General features: G+C 38.0%; 1 protein-coding gene across 1 annotated transcript in view; it reads left to right on the top strand.

The window, feature by feature from the left end:
* Window positions 1–13,341, top strand: part of LOC135196177 (tRNA dimethylallyltransferase-like) — a 204,739-nt gene that overhangs the window by 174,438 nt on the left and 16,960 nt on the right. Inside the window, exon 7 of the mRNA XM_064222761.1 lies at window positions 1,459–1,621. Within this exon, the coding sequence (XP_064078831.1) occupies window positions 1,459–1,621 (163 nt within the window). The remainder of the gene's footprint in view (window positions 1–1,458; window positions 1,622–13,341) is intronic.

The raw sequence follows: 13,341 nt of genomic DNA, 5'->3' as shown, positions 1-13,341 counted from the left end.
CACTACTGCCATGAGCTGGAACAAATTTGACTGCACTGTGTATCAGTAGGTGGTATGGTTAGTCCTGACCCCCTAGGCACCACAGCAGAAAACCAAGGGTCTACCTAACCGGTGGTTATGTTGACTATCGCTGGGGAAGGTGCATCAAGATTGCAACCAATCATCACTTCTACAAGTTTTGATGTAGGAAACTAGGTACAGCTTCGCAGAAGACCAGATAAAATGCATTCTTGTCTTTGACTCCATTATACTCCATCACGCGTCATAGTGTTTATCATTATGGCATGATACCCAGCAACAAGACCAGGCTAAAAGATATTTCTTTGATATTAGTCTGATCACCATGGGGCTATGGCACACACCATGGAGGGTAAATCCTTTGGGGACTCAGCAGAGACTACCAAAAATATGTTTTTCCTATGTCAAAACCTGTTTTTTCTTTTAATAAGCATGTAAGTAATATACCTGTATTCCAGAACAGGCAGTCTTATTACTTCAAATTGTTGATAATCAAATTTACAAAACCAATTCCTTACAGTATTTTGTTTTTAAGTGAGTAACCCATGCTTCATTGTCTTATTGTGCAGGCACATGCAATGAAATTCTAAGATTGTGTATTGCAGAAGAGAAAATCATTGTTAGTCAAACATTTAAAACAGTTCCCTATTAATTGTTATTGTGATTGTGCCATGCAGCATTTCCATTGTTTGTGCGTTGTGTGCCCTGAAATTATATTTGTGGTTAGAAGTGTAACTGACTCTGCCTACCACTTTGTCATTAAATAATTTTTGAAGATTTCTGGTTACTCCATTACATACCAGTGAACTTGAATGTATATTTGATAAACAAAAATAATTTGTGTACAGATGTAATGACATTTTCTTTGAAAATTTATCATATTTCTAACCAGTTAAATTCCAGTCATGTCATCTGTAGAAAATTTTCAGTTAACATTTGGCTATACTATTTGTTTTCCATTTATGCATACCTGTATACTACAAAGTAAAGGCACATAGCTTCAAAATGGCAACTTGATCAGTATTATACCACAAATGTCTGATTTTTAGTTACTGTAATAAAAAAAATATTGCAGTTTTCAGTTTTGTGACCCTTCAAGGATATCCATGGGGTAAAAATACAAGGAAAATAATATTGAGTTTTAATGTATAAATCATTGATCTACTTCAAACTGTATGTAAGTAAAGTCAGTTTACAGTACTTCATTATGTTTTATCGCAGGCATTTAAATTTCATGTGAACAATGAAACACCTAAAACCAAACTACTTGACTGTACTGGAATAAAAGGTCACTCCAACATTTTACCTTGTATGTGTTTCTGTGGTTTGTCAGCCCTTAGCAAGTCACTGATTATTTTTGCACTTTTTCTTCAAGTCCAAGAAATTATTTACTTGCTTACTGTGAATAGGCAAAGATTAATATTCACTGGTGTTTTTCAGGTCCCACCAGTATACACAGTAGATGGCACAGATCCGAAAAGATGGGATACAAAGGTTAAGGAGCCAGCTCTAAGCATTGTCCAAGCTTTATTAGAAGGTGAAAAACCCAACTGTGACCCAGTAAAATTTTCAAAAACTGCAGAATTTGCTGATATTGATACAAGTAAGAATTTCCCTGTTTATTGCAATTTTTTTTAACATTTCTAATCTTTTCCTCTAGTTTTTTATTTGAAAACCTTTATAGCAAAATTCAGATAACAGAGGTAGTGTAGTACCCCATCTGTCTGAATAAAATACACTCCATCCAACAGTAATTTTTAGTTGTACTTAACTTTTCATTTATGATGAATATTTAATTATATTAGCCTGGTGTAAAAATTTGCTTAGACCCTATTTATAACCTAGCTTATGGTAGACTAGGCTAGTCAGCCAAAAGACTGTGCATTGTTCAGTTAAGAGTGTAGGAAGGAAAGTAGTGTATGAAACCACCAACAGATAGTGTTCTTCATTTAGAAAATTAATACGGTTGTCCCCCGTATTTTGGGGGGGGGGATGCGTACCAGACCCCCTGCGAAGAGTGGAACTCCCATAAAAATGCTTAAAACCTCATATTTTGTTAGTTAAATTAACTCAAGAAAAACCAACTAAAAATTTTCATACCTGGTTTTTTTTTAATAGTTTTGTCACAAAAATTACATTTTATGATGAAATTGATTACAAAACAGAAATTTGTGGATATTTCTCAGAAAAATACAGCGAATCAGGCGAATTTTTTGCAAATAATGGGGGAAATGTTCCAGGGATAAATCTACAAATGTGTGAGTCCATGAATCCGGAGAACGTGAATACTGGGGGTCCACTGTAGTACAGTGCAGTGCCTAGTATCTGGCTTTAATTCATCTGGAAACATTGGTTATCCAATAGTCATCTGGCATGTAGTAACCACTACAATAATTATTTGCTGTTATCCAATTTACATAAATATCTATAATTCCTGTCATACAATTGAAGCATGTTGATAGTTAATGATGCTCAAAAGTATTACTAATATAGTAGTCTGAATTATATAATGATATACAGTGATTGCAGTGTGGTAATCACAACTACATCTTCATTATGGCCAATAATTTATAGATACAGGTACTCCTCGTTTAACAGCGGGGTTCCATTCCATGGACCACTTCTAAATAAATTTTGTTAATCTCTTTATTTCGACTAATAGCATTAATTTTCAGTCATATATTATACACAGAACTAGTTTCCAACATAGCCTACTGCTTGGCAAAATTCTGACAATACTTTTTACCATGTTATTACTCATATATATTTTAACTTCATCATTTAATAACTTCATAGTGTATAATTTTCTTTAAAATAATGTACCTCATTTAATACATTTAGCCTACATTCCCGATTTAGCCTACTAGCAAGTCAATGCAATACGTACTAAGTCAATACAGTACTATTAAATTTTCTCAGAATATGCACATTATTTAGAAGTGACTTTCATATTCTAATTTTGGTATTTCTTAATTATTGCTATTAGTTGCTGTCAAAACGTAAACAAAGCTCAACACCATCTATTGAGGAAAGTTAACACTAGGTTATTTGCTAATAGAATAATCATTTTCTAGCATTGATAAAGATCTACGCTTGCAATTTTATTTTCATATTAATATAAAAGCATATTTGACTTCACACATTTTCTTTTCATTACTAAGAATTATTCTCATACAAACAAAGGAAATATGGCATAATTTTTGCTGTCTTAAAGTTGTAAACAATACGTGGTGCCACCCATATGGCGGCGCAACAAACTAATGGCAGCTGAATCAAGTCGAACCTAGGGAGTTCCCGGACCATAGAATGCCAGCTTTAAGAGGTTCAACTGTATAGCTTTTCTTTACAAAGTATATTAAATTCTTATTTATGGTTTAGCCATAGGTTTCAAGGTTTTCAAAACCTAGGCTAGGCTAGATTATCGGCACTGAATAGCCTTTCACTTGACCACCATTGGCAATGTTTTTATTTTCATTTTATGGTTTTTTCTCTTCATCTTGCTGTCACAACTCTTGAGTAATTGTAAAACAAGTACATTGTTAAATGAGGAGTACCTATACATTACTTTGTATATAGATACTGTACTTTATATAGAAGTAATAAAAAAATGAATACTCATTAAGACAGTGTACACAAATACACTGAATTATGTGAAGTTATTTAGTATTTACAAAGTAGTACAGTAAGGTCCCAAATTGTGCGAGAATTTGGTCGATCCACGGCCTTGCAGAATTGGAATTCACAGATTTCAAAACACATACCTTATGGGAAAATTCCATTAGGGCCAAGGCAAACGGCAACTTATTACCCAGTCAAACTTTTTTTATACTACCCATTTTCAATACTTTCTATGTACTATACTGAAATTTTTTCTAATAGGAAATTGTTTTTATGGATACATAAAATATTTAAAAGGTTTTAAAAACTTGAAAAAGTTTAAAATTACACACAGGATGGTGAAAACTCCCACACGTAAACAGTGCCACCATTGGATGCAAGTGTACTGAACGATAGTCATTTCCTTTAAAAAACCTCTTGGATGGAATTTCTTCTACCAATCCTCGGCCAAAAAACCTTCAAACTCTTCTACTCATCCTCCGTGAAGAGTTCTGCTGAAGGAAGGCTTTGTGAACCATTTGAGGTTTCAGGGACTAGTGGATCATGCATTTCTTCACTCCTGTTAGGCCTAACAAACTTGGTTACGACTGCCTGTCAGTTTCTTTGTCTGGCACGTTCACTATGTAATTGTTTTCAAATGAATTTATTCTACAATAAAAATTAACTGATGAAAATTCAGAATTTGATATGAAATTACAATTTCTTTAAAAGAAATTGTAATAATTCAAAATTCAACATGAAATGACAGTTTCTTGAAAAGTTTAGATGGAACGATTCTCTCTCTCTCTCTCTCTCTCTCTCTCTCTCTCTTCTCTCCTCTCTCTCTCCTCTCTCTCTCTCTCTCTCGCTCTCTCTCTCTCATCTCTCTCTCTCTGGTCTCTCTCTCTCTCTCTCTCAAACACATATGCTTCTCTGTTAATCACTTTTACTAGTCGTTTTCATCAAAACCTATTTCAACAATAGAAAAAAATAAATGATCAAATGCCAAAAGTTAGTAGTCAAAACAATTTAACCTAGGAAAAAATCTTGCTTCATGTTCAGCAATGACTGATTTCAAGTTGTCGACTGCTGCCAAAATGGAAGTTGTTCCTTCCTTCGTCTTTAACTTACGGGCAAGCTTTTTAGTTTTGAGAAAATAGGTCTTCCTTTTTGGCTTCTAAGCAGATGCATACATGATGCGGATGATCAGAATACACTTCGCAGATCTGAATAATACGTATGGCGATGATGATGATGATACCGATCATTCATACACACTGCGCTATGATGTCACCAATAAAAAAAATGTGTGAGGTGGAGCCTTCCGTCTTAGCTAAGGGCTGAGAAGAAGCCTTCAAAATACACTTCGCAGATCTGAATAATAATACCTATGGCGATGATGATGATACCGATCATTCAGAGTACACTTCGCAGATCTGAATAATATGTATGATGATGGTGATGATACCGATCATTTATACACACTGCTCTATGATGTCACATGCGTGAGGCAAAGCCTTCCATCTTAGCTAATGGCTGAGCAGGAAATCTTTCTCTCACATGCCTCCTTGGAGGAATAATAGTTTTTTTCCTCCAAGCATTCCCCCCACCCCTTCTCTCAGATACCAGTGAAACCCCCCCCCCCACTTAAAATACTTGAAAAGACAATAGATTTGATACGTTTTGCGGCGTGTAACTCATAGACTTCGAAAGGCTTCACAGATACAGAAAAACTATTTTTGAGAACTAGCGACTGCATAAAAGGGGAATTGCACAATTCGAACACTCATAATTCGGGACTGGACTGTATATATTTTGTATGATTTTATTGAATACTTATATTCTGTAATGATAGCTAGGAGAAAATCAGATAGGAATAGCATAATTATACAAGAGAGAAAAAGAAATGAGAGAGAACCATTATAGACAAATGATAGATAGAGAAAGAGAGGGAGAGTGAATAATAAAGAAACGAGACAGAGACAGAGACAGAGAGAGTAACAATCTGGAAGTGTCGTAAGATGTTAGTCATAACACGGGGGCCAGCCTAATCTTAGCGCAGCCATTAAAAATTGCCTATCTGTTTCACCTGCGACCTAACCTTTCAACTTTCGCCGAACCTTGAAGACTTCTGGTGATGTCAGTAGTCCCAACTACGAAGGAGGGATTAAGTCAATCACATCCATGGGATGTTGGTATATAATCTTCAACCAATAAGGACCACTATCAGGCGAGACAGTAGCAAATCCTCTGCCTATGGTAGGTGGGACAATTTCCTTTGAAGAACCTTCCAGATGGCGAGCAGAGAAGTGGAAGGAACAGAGCTGAGAACAGAAGCGGTGTGGGGTCCAGAGCCTCACAGCTGTGGGTTAGAAGATTCAAGAAAGGCTCACACTTCGATTCATCGTCATATACTTAATTTTATGTATGTTGTAATTTTATGTATATTTTTACTAGTATGTTAATGAAGTAAGAAACCTGCACTGTCTTCCTAAGCCTCCTGAGACACTAACAACTAGCAACAAATGATAAACAACTACAAGAATATATAAAACTAATTCAAATAAGGAGGAACAAACGTTACAAAGATAGCTATAATCAACTTCTTTACATGGATAATGGGAACAGTAAATAAAATAAATCAAATGAATAAAGAAGCTCCTTACAATTGAATGCTGCTACATAGGATCCGAGGAAGTTGTAAAAAATGCAGTGTGAAAAAAGAAATATTATACGTACCAGAATTTAATAACAGACAGCGAAATGAATCACAACATTGACGAAAACATTCGTGCTCTAAACGTCAACGGCCGAAGCAGAACGAAGTGACAGTAATTTATAAACACTACCACTTATAAAACCCACAACGAAGAAACATTATTCCCCCAAGATAGAACAACTAGAGAACAGCACAGGAACAATGTACATGAAAAGTAAAACACTGTAGTGTATTCAGCAACAGAAACATAACCAAGTGAAATGACGAGCATCATAATGTAGCAGTTATAACGAAGCTGTGTGTTAGTGGCTACCAACATTTACCAGAATAGGTTTCTCATACAACCTGTTTAAAACGAAAGGTTGCATTGCAAAATGCACGAGAACGAGAAACATTCCCGTTAAAGAATCAACTTTACTGAAGAATTTTTCGACAAGGATCTATAAACTAAAACAAATTAAAGAGAACAAATAAAAATAAGAAAGAAGATCATTACAATACATGTGTTTATCAGTTTTTGGTGGATCACTTTGGCTTTTATATTTGGAAGCTCTAAAGGTATGTCATGTAGAGGAGAAAAATTTTAGTTAAAGAAATAGAGAAAACTACAGTAATACCCCAAACTTATGCAAGGTTAGGTTCAAGAATATACAAATAATTGGGAGGTCTCCCAATCCACTCCTGCGCTTCCTCGAAGCACACTTTATTCAGGAGCAGAAACCCTCGATGAATACTACACACGAGACCTTCCTGCTACCAACTGATGCAAGAAGGAATACTACAAATGCAAGCAATACTATCATGCTGCAGCATAATTCCACCCCAATGCAAAACAACACCACCAACAACAAAGACAATACTGATGCAGAGACCCGGGATTTGCGGACTCACCTATTCAAGGATTTTTCTGGGGAACCTACCTAAAATTATTCAAGGGAGGACTTGCTCACTCATGGGTTTTTCTGTGGAACATATCTATAAAATTATTTGGGGTCCCAATATTTACAGATGTAAATTTTTTTGTACAGCCGTTTACAGGCAGTCCCTGGTTGTTGGTGGACTTGGTTAGTGGCGATCCGGTTTTATGGCGCTAAATCGGCGACTTATGCTGCCACAATGGGACGAATTTTGGTTATGGCACCATAACATACCTAACATTCTCCATTAACCCCTTTGTCATCGCCCTGTTGCATTGCTGCAAATACTTGCATACCTCATGAGACCCCCTGTCAACCGCCAGTATGTCAGTCATCACTTGCTCCTACTAAATTTTATGTTATTCATATTTTTCCTTTATATTCTTATGTGAAAACATTCTGTATACTATATCAATGAATATTTTTTACCACATTGGCAAAAAAATAAATAAAAAATAATATAAGGATATGGGAAAAAAGAAGAATATTTAGTGGAAAAAGTAATTGCAGAAATACACATTTATAAAGTAGAAATAGTAGTACAGTGGACCCCCTGTATTCACATTCTCTGGATTTGCAGACTCACGCATTCGCAGATTTCTCTCAGGAACATTTCCCCTCATTATTTTTTTTTTTTTATCAATTTTATAATCAATTTTATACCTTACTCATGAAGTTAGTTCCCTGATCGCACTGTACTTCTGCTGGAAATCCAAATACAGTAAAAATATTAAGCAACTGTTTGATAATTACCTTGGCAGAAATATTTTTAACAGGAACAGCCATGGGAAAATGAGCAGTTGAACACATTAAAGTTAAAATGTATTCATTACCTTTTGTGTCTTCTTTAAAGGTCCCACACAATCAATAATTACTTTAGAGAAGGGTTCCTTTGGTACAGAAATAAGTATGAGAGGTGCTGGTGGTATTGTTAGGTTAGGTTTTTGTACTTGTTGGCAAGTGGCACAAGCTTTGACAAAATCGTAGACATCTTTCTTCATTCCAAGCAAGTAGAAATCCTCTGCTAATCGTTGGTATGTTTTGGTTATTCCAAGATGATAGTTGTCAGTATGGGCCAAGTCCAACAAATATTGTTAGTAGACCTTAGGTACCACCAGCTGGAATTTATCACACCAGTTATCCTGAAAAGACATCTTAGGAGGACTGTAATGTCTCATAAGAACTTTATTTTCTAGATAAAAGTAAGGAATTTTATACTCTTCATCTGATCTGTCTCTAACCTTCTCAAACAACTGCTGAATATAATCATCAACTTTTTGTGCTTTTGCAAAATCTTCAGCAGGAATGTCAGACATCAGTTGCCTTACTTACCTTGCTAGGGACAGGTTTACTGGGAATGACACCACTCTTGGGTTCTCCTCGAGTTGCTTGTGACCTAGTTACAATTCCCACTCTTGGGTTCTCCTCGAGTTGCTTGTGACCTAGTTACAATGTTACACTGGGCCGCCTCAACATATGTTTCTGGAGATTGTGTTATCAGATTGGTATGTACCTTACCTTTAGCCAAATTGTCCACCTCTTTGCAAGGGAATTCTTTATCCAAGTAGGCAACTTCCCCTATTCCATCAGTATAAGGACTATATAAAAGAATTGCTACAAAGGGAAGTACTGATTCACTTGTAAGATCCAAAACTGTGATGAACCAACCTGTTTGTTGGACTAAGTAATAAAGGATATCATATTAGAACTTACAATAGATTTACTTGATGCTGAATCACAAAGAATTGTAACAGGTTTGTCTTTTACCTTACCCTGACACTCGAAGTTATCAAGACCATCTTTCTTAATTGCACAAAGCATCATCTTGCATTCATTTGGTTTAGATTTATCATTTTTCCTGGTATTAGGTGGAGAGTTTTTTTTAAGAGGAGTTTGTTAGTGAGAACCTTTACATTGAGGTTTAGAGCAATCTTGAATTAAATGTCCACGTTCCTTACAAAATGAACATACCTTATTATCGATGAAAGTTTTCTGTTTATGGTGCCCTTTATGAATTAAGGGTTGTCACTGACTTTGAAGCCTGATAATCGTAAAAAAAATTGCCAAAAATGACCTATTCAAGACAGGCTCATGAAATTTTCAGGCATTATTACTACTATAATGATGCATATTCTCTGGGATTTTTATGATTCTACAGTGAAAATATATGATTTTATAAAGAAAAACATGAAATTCAGCACCCCGAGGAATGAAGAATCCTTGGTTCTGGCAAAAAAAACTATTGTTCTTAGAGAATTCCGTCCAAGAATGTGCTTGTATATCCACCTGAAACATGCATACAAAAAATTATCAAAATCGAACAGTAAATAAGTACATAACCGGAAAAAAACTAGCAATTACTTTAGCGGAAACTCAGAGGTCAGATCAATGGTTAGGGAGAACGAAAAATTTGCCTAAATTTGATCCTTCTGTTTGGAGAAAAATCCTTCTAACATTTTGTGGATTTTATGTCACTTGACAGCCTAAAACCTCTAAAAATCATATATAAGGCATAAAAGCTAAACCTCCAAATAAATGACACCCATTTTGCAAAAAAAAAAAAAAAAAAAAAAAAAAAAAAAAATCGGATACATAGCAAGTTTTCTCTGAAGAACTGAAAAAAGAAAATTTTTATATCATAACCACCCCCAAACCCATTCTTTCTTATGAGTAATCATAGAAAACGACTTCGACTTATTTTTGGGAGGTAGACCATGAAAATTAGACTTTAGACATAGAAATTATATTGGATATATAAATATTGAGAGGGTGGTGGTTGACGCCCCAGGGGGGACCGCTATAGAGGCGGGATATGAATTCCACATGTATTATGATTTACTAAGAGATATTATTGCTATAATTGGTATCTTACGCAAGAATTCTTCTCGCAACAGGAGAGACTTCAAATCTTCAAAGTTACTAATACGTACCTGCTTTGTCCTACCATTTCTGTAGCCTCTTTATCCTCAGATTACAGAATTCCAGGAAAGCTTGGTTGGGTGTCTTGAATGAACTGCAGAATTTCTGCCTATATCCTTCTGCTGTTGTTGCGGGATTACACAAGCTAAAAAACAAAATCTTAAAAAAAAATAAAAACATGTACTCATCTCAGACTCAGGATGATGAGCTTGTCCAGTGTCCGCTGGATATGTAGCTAGGCTAGGCTTAGGCTAGCCGTCGTAACACAACACACAGACAACCGAACAAGGACAACAACCACTCAACAATTCAATAACCATACAACAAAAGACCACTGCCCAAACAATCGCTATCAGCACCAAAAACCAGTAACGTGACAAGTCAACACACTGCCCACAACTCCAAGGAACCACAACAACGATACTCAACACTCCAACAACTCATCTACAACACAACAAACTCATAAGCACTACAAAGTCAACAACACAGGCACAACAACCTTCAAAAATACATTACCAACGACAATTCAAACAACAGCTTCAAAAACAAAATAACTGACCATCAATAATACATCTACCAAAAACTCTTGACTGAATAGCATTGGCTCTGCTCCCAGACTCTCTCACTTCTCCCGACACTCGTAACCGATGCTTGCCACCGACATACACTTACAACCGCCATCAAACAACTCCCATTTATCTCTCTCTCTCTCTCTCTCTCTCAGAGACGATGTAAAATTTAACTACCATCATAATGCCTCCATCCTCCATATTACCTCCCCCAGTACATTTGACAACGTCTCCCTACACTCGCAACATCCACACTAAATCGCCTTTCGCAACACCCAAGGATGCTTGGATGCATGCCCCCTGGATCTTGTTTGAGGACCCTCATACATTCTCTGTTACATCACCATTCACTTCTTCCAAACCAATTTCATTCAAAATCCCATTATCTCCCTCACTACTATCCTCCCAAATCTCATTCACTACTTCATCGACATCTTCTAGCTCTTGTCCCAACATCTCCCTTATTTCTGCTACCAAACCACTCAGTTCATTCATACTTCTGTCAAACTATTGCAAAGACTTATCCATCCTATCAACTACATCCATATTACTCAGTTTCCTTCCCACTGAGGTCTTACTTATCCCTGTTAACTCAAACCCACATACACTAAGTATCATTCATTCCCTCAAAGTCATCCATATTACACGCTTTATCAACTGTTTGCACCCTACCACCAACCCCCTTACCATGCCGTTCACGCTTCTTCCTTCCACTTCCTTTCTCTACACTCTTCCACATTCTTCCATGCTCAGCCAACACTAACTGTCGATCTCCCAGACCCATATGTTCACCTGACACTCGGCTCATACTTATTCACCCTCAACCATTCACTCATCGCACACTCTCGAAAATACTGTGGTACTTCCCTCCACTTATGAAGCTGGATATGGTGTGCCCTAACCTCATCCATCCCCCACCTACTACTTGCAATTTCCCCAAAACATAACTCAATCCACTCGGTCCCATTTCCAAAAATCTCAAAATGCCCTTCAGATTTCTCCCTTACCTTATTCACATTCATTCTTCCTGTCTCAGCACTTTTTTCAACACTTTATCCCCAATGTTAAAACTTTCAAACCTTTCACCCACTTTCTTCCACAAATCCCGATCACTCTGTGACAGACCCAACCTTGGCCTAACAATCCTTTCAAAATTCAATACATATTTACAAGGGGACATACCTATAGGGGGTCCTCGAGTTACGACGTAGATCCGTTCTTACGATGCATCGTAACACGATTTTCAGCGTAAGTCGGAACATTGAAAAATACCACATGATTTAATGTAAATACCTATCAATAACAACGAGAGAACAATTCCTTACCTTTATTAGTTTGATTGGCTTGCACACTGGAGAGGAAGCTGCGTGCTGGAGAGACTGGGGGAGTAGTGAAGAGAAAAAGAAACCCTCCAGAAGTTGCTGGAGATGCTGAGGCAGATGATTCTTGAGGTGAGGCAGAACATACTAGTACTGGAGAACATGGTCTTCCAACCAAAGCACCAATAACCTTTCCATTTCAATTATTAGACCACTACGCTGCTTAGTTATCACTGTCGCTTTCATAGGAGCAGATCCTTTCACATGTTCAACGATGCGCTCTTTATCTTTGATAATGGTAGCAACGGTCGAACGGCTAAGGCCAAGCGAGCGGCCAATGTTTGTTGGCGTTTCTCCCTTCTCAGATCGCTTTATAATGTCCACTTAATTTCCATGGTGATGGCCTTTCTTTTCTTCGATGCACTACCATCAGAGAGTCGCCTTGCGCTTGGGAGCCATAACAAAGAGCAAAAGTTTACAAAACGATACAACGCGAGGGAGAGAGAGGCAGTGTAAACACCAAAATGGCGTATGGGCGAGGACTGAGCGAGCGAAGCGACGCCGTCCTCTCCCCCACAAAGCGTATTCTTCCGCCGTGCGCCTGGAACTAGTTCGCGTTTGTTTACGTTGCTTACGACGCTAAACCGCGTAAGACGGAACGACGCAAAATATTATTTTTTATATTTTTATGGGGCGCGTTCGTAACCACGAAACATCGTAAGTCGAGACCAGCGTAACCCGAGGACTTACTGTACTCTTCTGCAGTGTGGTGTTATACAGTGGTCCCCCCCCCCCCCCCCCCCCCCCCTCCCCCCCCCCCCCCCCCCCCCCCCCCCCCCCCCCCCCCCCCCCCCCCCCCCCCCCCCCCCCCCCCCCCCCCCCCCCCCCCCCCCCCCCCCCCCCCCCCCCCCCACCCCCCCCCCCCCCCCCCCCCAACCCCCCCCCCCCCCCCCCCCCCCCCCCCCCCCCCCCCCCCCCCCCCAACCCCCCCCCCCCCCCCCCCCCCCCCCCCACCCCCCCCGTATTCGCGGGGATGAATACCAGACCCCCCGTGAATAGTTAGAACCCACGAATGTTTGGAACCCCTATACAAATGCTAAAAACAGCCTATTTTGTTAGTTAAAACTCAAGAAAAACCCACTAAAAATTTTCATACTTGGTTTTTTAATAGTTTATCACAAAAAGTGCATTTTATGATGAAATTCATAAAAAAAAAACCAGGAATTTGTAGATATTTACATAGAAAAATACTGCGAATGCATGAATTTTCCACGAATAATGCA

Source organism: Macrobrachium nipponense, chromosome 17, assembly GCF_015104395.2.
Source record: "Macrobrachium nipponense isolate FS-2020 chromosome 17, ASM1510439v2, whole genome shotgun sequence".
NCBI lineage: Eukaryota > Metazoa > Arthropoda > Malacostraca > Decapoda > Palaemonidae > Macrobrachium > Macrobrachium nipponense.
Note: the sequence above shows the minus strand (reverse complement) of the source record. Positions and strands in the feature narration are given on the sequence as shown.